Source organism: Tarenaya hassleriana, unplaced genomic scaffold, assembly GCF_000463585.1.
Source record: "Tarenaya hassleriana unplaced genomic scaffold, ASM46358v1 Cleome1, whole genome shotgun sequence".
NCBI lineage: Eukaryota > Viridiplantae > Streptophyta > Magnoliopsida > Brassicales > Cleomaceae > Tarenaya > Tarenaya hassleriana.
In genome coordinates, this window is record NW_010960187.1 from 7,415,054 (window position 1) to 7,421,744 (window position 6,691).

The following is a 6,691-nucleotide window of genomic DNA, read 5'->3' on the forward strand; positions in this document are numbered from 1 at the left end:
TCGATTTTGAGACGGTCGGTTCAAAGGGGACAGTGGAATCCCAGTCCCCAAAACTCTTACCCTTTTACAGACTTACTGTGGTAATTTGTTTGATTTTTTTTTTTGTACTTCCGAGTTAGTGGCTCCCACTTGAGAGTTCTGTCAGCTGCTACGTGTCGCTGTTTTAGGGCATTAGGTATTAGTGGGCTTTTTGGGCCCAATCTTATAGGCTCCAATTAATCTTGGGCCTAATCAATTAAGTTGCCGACATGTGAATATTAAAAGTGCTTCACCAACCTATCAATTTATCTGCAACCGCTATCTATAAATATGTATAGTTATATTATATATACACACACACACACGCGTGTAAGTATGCCTTTATGGTATGTGTATATGCAGGGGTAGAGGTGGCTTTGTAAAATTGAATTTTCTGCCGAAAATTTATTCAGCCCGATAACTTCTATAAATGCTTTCGAAGAGAGAGATCCAAGAAAGCCCAACCTCAAACCCAAAACACGCAGAGAGAGAGAGAGCACGTCTCTCTCCTTCGAATAGAAAGAGAGAGAGAGAGAGAGATCGGCGATCAGACAAGAAGAAAACGAAAGGATTATCAAAACGATCCTCGCGTTCGTCAAAATCCGGCTGCGATTCTCATCGATCACCGGTCTCGCGAATCGATTTGGTCCCCGGCGAATAAGAACTTCGTAGGAGGAAGAAGAAGAAGAAGAAGCGGAGGGAAATCGGCGGCGGAGAATGATGTACGTGAGGGCGGTGCCGCCTACAGATGTGAATCGGAATACGGAGTGGTTCACGTACCCAGGTGTTTGGACCACTTACATCCTCATCCTCTTCTTTTCGTGGCTCATCGTCCTCTCCGTCTTCGGCTGCTCTCCGGGCATGGCCTGGACCATCGTTCATCTCGCTCATTTCGTCGTAATCTCTCTCTTTCTATCACCCTTTCCTTTTTCCTTTAGTTTTTCGATGTGATATCGGTCTCTTGGGTATCGATCTGTTTGTTATGTGTCTATGGTCGCCTCTGGGTTTTTTATTTTACCGATTGAAGTGGATGGATTTCTTGGTATTTGGATGATCGACTTGAGAAAAAGTTCTGCTGATTGATAGTTATGCTTCTGGTATGCTTGTTCACGGATACTGAACAGTTGTAGGAGGAACTAATTCTCTTATGACAGGGATTGGAAACTCGACCCATGCTGTGAGATTGCTTCACAGTTTTTATGGATAATCATGAGAGTGGGAATTTAGATTTGTAGCTGTATTCAAGTAAACAAACGGTGGTGAATGGTGATAATGACAGAACTCTGATCTTCTTGTAGGTGACATATCATTCCTTTCACTGGAGGAAGGGCACACCTTTTGCCGATGACCAGGGGATCTACAATAGGTTAACCTGGTGGGAACAGATAGACAACGGCAAGCAGCTCACACGCAACAGGAAGTTCCTGACCGTTGTTCCTGTTGTCCTGTAAGCTTTTCTTCCCTCATATAATGCTTCTGGGTTTTGTTTTATTGTTCACATCTGAGCTTGAAAGCGTGTCGACAGACTTGGGTTTCATTTAGAGTTTATGACATTCTATGCCAACTATATTTTGAGCGGGGAATATGTAAGATAATGAGCGTGTTTTATCATATTTCTTTCACCATCTTTCACTAGGCCCTTTACTTTGAAATAAGCATCCTGCTGTCTCATGCAAGTTATACTACATTTTCTCAGTTCAATCTAGCACATGACTTGCTTAGGTGCTCCTTTCCTTAAGTCTTAAGGTTATGTACGTATCATATTATCCACTGCCCTCTGCTTTCAGATGTTCGAAAGAATAGAAAGAGGTGTTACCTCTTGTATTATCACCCATCCCTATCACCCTCGTTACTTAGAGAGGTACATCCAAGAAGTCATTCCCTGTCTGTTAAATAAAATGCTAGTTGTTGGTAAGGAGAATTGATTCTTGTTCATTATTCTACGTATGACACGGCTGATATGTTTTTCTTTCTACTGCATTTGTGACTTGTTTGTTCCACTATATTTCATGAATAGGTAGCCCCATTTTATGCGGAATACAATTAGTGCCCTTTCCAGTTTTCCAGTAGTTGTCGAGTATTGCTTCAAAACTTTTATGATCCCAAATTTGGCTTTGGATCCATTCTGTGATTAGGTTAGGACCTGCTTGCTTGTTATTGTAAATTAGGTTTGGAGACTTTTCTAATGTCTGAATGGCGAACCTTGTTTTGGTTTTGTGCATCCACCCTGCATCTCGCCCTGAGATCCTATATTCATTCTTCAGACATTCATATGGTGGTTTAGTAACACTTCTCAATCTTATACTGAATTACTTATCATTCTTGGTTTATTATCACCCTATGAGAGGAGTTGTATATTCAGTACCAATATCATCACATTTCCTCTTCTCTCTTCCAATCTAGTAATATTCTGAAGTAGCAGAGTCGGACAGATTGATGTCTGTAACCCGATCTTTTTCTGTGTTTGGAGTGTTTGTTTTGTTGTAAAAGGACCAACCCAGTTCGTATCCCCATCTAGTGAGGGTGCTGGGGAAGGGAATATATTAGGCCACCTTACCCCTACATTTTAGTGTAGAGAGGTGAATTCGAACCCGCGACCTCAGACCCCACGGTAAATGGTTTTACTGCTGAGTCAAGTCGGCCCTTTAGTGTCTGTTCTGTTGTGCTGGGTGTTAATATGTTTGGACATATTCCTTGATATTTGGCAGTGATATATACCAAAAAGAAAAGGGATAGGATCTCATGAATGCTTTTGTAAGCAGGTACTTGATAGCCTCGCACACGACGGACTATCAACATCCGATGCTATTCCTCAACACACTGGCTGTATTTATACTGGTGGTTGCGAAATTCCCGCACATGCACAAGGTCCGTATATTTGGAATCAACGCCGACCAATGAGGAAGGCGCAGTGCCTTTGTTTGGTAAAAGGTAATTTGTAAGTCTTAATCAACGTATCTATCTATCTATATGTACAGACATTGGGACCAGAAATGGATATACCCACCACATATGAGATATATACCCTTTTAGATTCTTATGTAAAAGTAAGCAATATATACTCAATCTCGAAAGTTGTAAGGCTCCATAGAACAATAGCTCTTCCTCCTCACTTGTTTATTATTGTTATTATCATGCTATAAAGATGGTGAAATCTCAATCTGTTCTTCTTTTGTCTTTTATGAATCAAAGTACTGATTTGGCAGGCTTCTGCCAACTGCTAAGATTAGGTTTACGTGTGTTACAAGGAAGTTTGAGAGAGATGACCTAAGCAGAGCAGACAGAGATGGGTTAGTAGTAGCTGGAGGAACACACGCCTTAAGAACACTTGGGTTTTGGCAATGTCCGTGAAAAAGTGTAGTCACGCAATCTATGTGACTTCGGGGGTTTGGTTAAAAAGCGGAGTCCTGTTTCGTGGAATGTCGCCTCTTTTCTCTATAACTGTCTTTTGTTTATTTCTTCGTTCTCTTTCATATGCATTTACCTGCCAGTTAAAATCCCTTTGCTTACGTATAGACGGATGAACCCCCAGTTAAAATCACCCTGTTCGGCTCCTTACGAAACCGTAACTCTTTTAACACATTTACTATAATATCTCACACGTCATCCATTAACCGCTCCGTTACCCTTCCTTCTTCACGGCAAAAAAAAAAAAAAAAAAAAGAGCTGACATGGATTGGGCGGCGCCATTATATATTGAAAAAACTTTTGAGAGGAAAAAATTAATGATAATTTAAATTAGTGTAAATATTAATTTATGCAAGGCATGCATAATTTGTTATTAAAACAAACCACTAATTAATCACATAGAAAACATTAAGTTAGTGGTTCTAAACTTGATTTAGGGGTACGTTTAGCGCTTCGTCATCCAACTCATCCCCCACTTCCTTCCTCTCTTCAATCTTAGTGCCTTACAGCCAATCACCATAATCCCTACACTCAAGTGTACATTTATACAACAATATATACATACACCCACGTATATGAGAACGTATGTAGTATCTGCACAATTTCTCTCTCATACACTAACACTATGTATATATATATATATATATGTATGTATCTGTGTGGTGATTTACGGTATAATAGGAGAGTTGTTTTTGCTTAAAATGAATATATGCAACGGTGTACGTTATGTGGTTCATGACTCCGTTACACTCTTGAGCTCATACATTTTCCTAATAAATATTTTGGATTCTTTTTAGACAACCAATTGATTGTTTCCTTGTGATGAAATCATCTTTTCTCTCTCCGTCGAAAGAGAATTATCGTAGTAATTATTTTATTACACGACAAACATTAGCTGACGGTAACAAAAAAAAAAAGCATGGAACGAACGAACTCAATTCACTAACGAGTTATTTTTTCCACGTGTGAAAGCAAATTCAAGTAAGTGGAGATACCGCAAACTAGGGGTGGGCGTTTGATATTTTTCCAGATTCAAACCGTTTTAAATTATCGCACGGTATTATTTTTAGAAAATCGAATTTTCCAAAGCCAAACTGAATCGAACCAAATTTTAAAAAATCTCCGAAAAACCAAATTTTGTTAAAAAAAATCTAATTTTTTATAAAATTTGGAACTGAAACGAACCGAACATAATACAAAAACCGATTGGTATCTATTTTTGTAAAACCGAAAAACCGAACCGTTCCCATCCCAAACCCAGAACGATTCCCGATAGGTCCAGCCCTACGTACTGCAGACTATGAAACATCGTTCGTATTTCAATTAATCGTATCATATAATAGACGTAGGTTTTAATGGGAACAAGTGGGAGAATTCCGACGGTCCAAATAAATAAATAAAATTCCAATGAAAGTTAGTTAGCTAAGGTCTAACGTAATCTCATGTTACAGCGTAAGAAATAGGTCCATCCAATCATGTTACAGCGTTATGTTGGGGGAATAATACGAAAATAACGGGAGCATCGGGAGAGGGGAAGACAGGGGAATGTTCGAGTGGGACCCACTTTGAAGCCCTCAATCAACGGAGACCTCGCTCTCTCTCCCCCCACCACAGCCCCAGAGCGCTCCCTCGTGGACGTAATCATCGCCCGTTTTGAATTTAATTTATTTGATTTCTTCTGCATTTAATATTTTCCATTTCAAATCTCCAATATATAAACAGCATGTAAACGAAGTCAAGACAGTGTGAAATTTATTTGTAATAGAACGCTCTTCTTTCTTTGGATGTGGTTGGAAATATGGCAGCTGGCTAATCTTATGGCCACTTGTGAAGAAAACCGGAGCAGGGGTCTATACGTAAATTCATCTGTCCGTAAATGAAGTAAAAAAAAAAATCCAATCACTAAGCACTTATTTTCCGTATTTAGTATAGAAACAACACAAGGGTTTGATTTAGTTTTTACTAAGAAGAAGAAAAACAGAAAACAGTTGTTGTGTTGTGCCTCGAGTACAGTCTTACGGCATGTATATATATGTATATGTATATGTGTGTATATATATATATAGAGAGAGAGTTGTTACAGATGAATCAGTAATGAACTAAAGAGATTAAGAGCCTAAATACAAAGTCATACAATCCCCAACCCAACAAAGTTATAATAAATTCTTTTAGTGACAGAACCCGAAAAAAAATATATATATAAAAGAGAAACATAATCAAAGAGTAAATAATACCCCCACCGGTTGGTAGTTAACCTCTCTCATCATTTTTTTTTAAATTTTGATGAAAATTTCAATAGTTTGATCCCATAATCACCATGATCCACCAAGACCACCACCACCCAACATGCCATTCCAAAACCCGCCGGATTGGTCCGCCTGTTCTTCCCTGTCATGTTCATCAGTACTTCCTTGATGGTGATTGCTGTTATCGATTCCATTATCTCCACCGCCACCGCCACTGTTGGTACTTGATGATGAAACAGGTAATTTCAGATTCTCGAATGGGAACAAAAGCCTCCCACTTGTGGTTGTCGCATTGGGACCGTCTTCCCGATTCAGAGGGTCATGAGGATCAAGGGAGAAACCCAGAGCTGGCCTTATGAACTCTTGCATTGGTGGGTAGTTCAGACCAAACCCAGATACCGCCGCGGCGTAAACTGATGGGTCGTGAGCAGTGGGCAAAGCCATAAAAGTGGAACATGAAGAAGCAGAAGATGATGATGACGACGATGCTGAGATCCCCAGAAGCTCAAAAGCAGAAGATGATGATGGTGAGACCAGTGGGTTCTTTATGATGTTGGGCATCTGCAGAAACTCAGAAACACTGTTATGGGCATTCCCAAAACCTTGAGAAAATGCCAAGTTCGTCTCTTTAGCTTCATGGGCATTCCCGATCGCCTGAGAAAAGGCCGAGTTTAGGCCTTTAGCTTCGTGGGTATCTGTGATCTTAGGGTTTTGACAAGATGGCGGCTGTTGTGGCGGTGCTCTACTAACGAAAAGATGTTTCTTCGGAGAAGAGGATGGGGGGTTTGAAGAGGAGGAAGATCTCTTGTTCTTCCTTGATCCGCCGCCTACTGGGATATTTCTAAGAGATCCACCTTCAGTCCAGTACCTTCTACAGGTTTTGCAGAAGTATCTTGGCTGAGTCAGGCTGTAGTTGTTGTAGTAACAGAACTTGGTGTTCGTTGAGTTACACCTCGGACAGTTCAAAGCTTGGTCCTTTTGTGGCCTTGTCTTTCTCTCCGCCGCCGCCCCGACCGCCG

General features: G+C 40.3%; 2 protein-coding genes across 7 annotated transcripts in view; one reads left to right on the top strand and one right to left on the bottom strand.

Moving 5' to 3' along the window:
* Positions 1–411: 411 nt before the first annotated feature.
* LOC104817445 (ORM1-like protein 3) lies at positions 412–3,559 on the top strand. Of its 5 annotated transcripts, none has more exons than XM_010546651.2 (4): positions 412–915; positions 1,317–1,465; positions 2,781–2,949; positions 3,211–3,559. In XM_010546651.2, the coding sequence occupies exons 1-3, from the start codon at positions 736–738 to the stop codon at positions 2,917–2,919; spliced, it is 468 nt and encodes a 155-aa protein (XP_010544953.1). In that variant the 5' UTR covers positions 412–735; the 3' UTR covers positions 2,920–2,949; positions 3,211–3,559. The 5 variants fall into 5 exon arrangements, with proteins under 5 accessions (XP_010544953.1, XP_010544961.1, XP_010544969.1 ...); XM_010546659.2 differs by having other exon boundaries at positions 3,225–3,559; XM_010546667.2 differs by having other exon boundaries at positions 3,249–3,559.
* Positions 3,560–5,455: 1,896 nt separating this feature from the next.
* The window catches only part of LOC104817477 (dof zinc finger protein DOF1.8-like), a 2,049-nt gene continuing 813 nt past the window's right edge, over positions 5,456–6,691 (bottom strand). For both annotated transcript variants that reach the window (XM_010546698.2, XM_010546692.2), the window contains exon 3: positions 5,456–6,691. In XM_010546698.2, coding sequence (XP_010545000.1) covers positions 5,739–6,691 — 953 coding nt within the window. In that variant the 3' untranslated portion in view covers positions 5,456–5,738.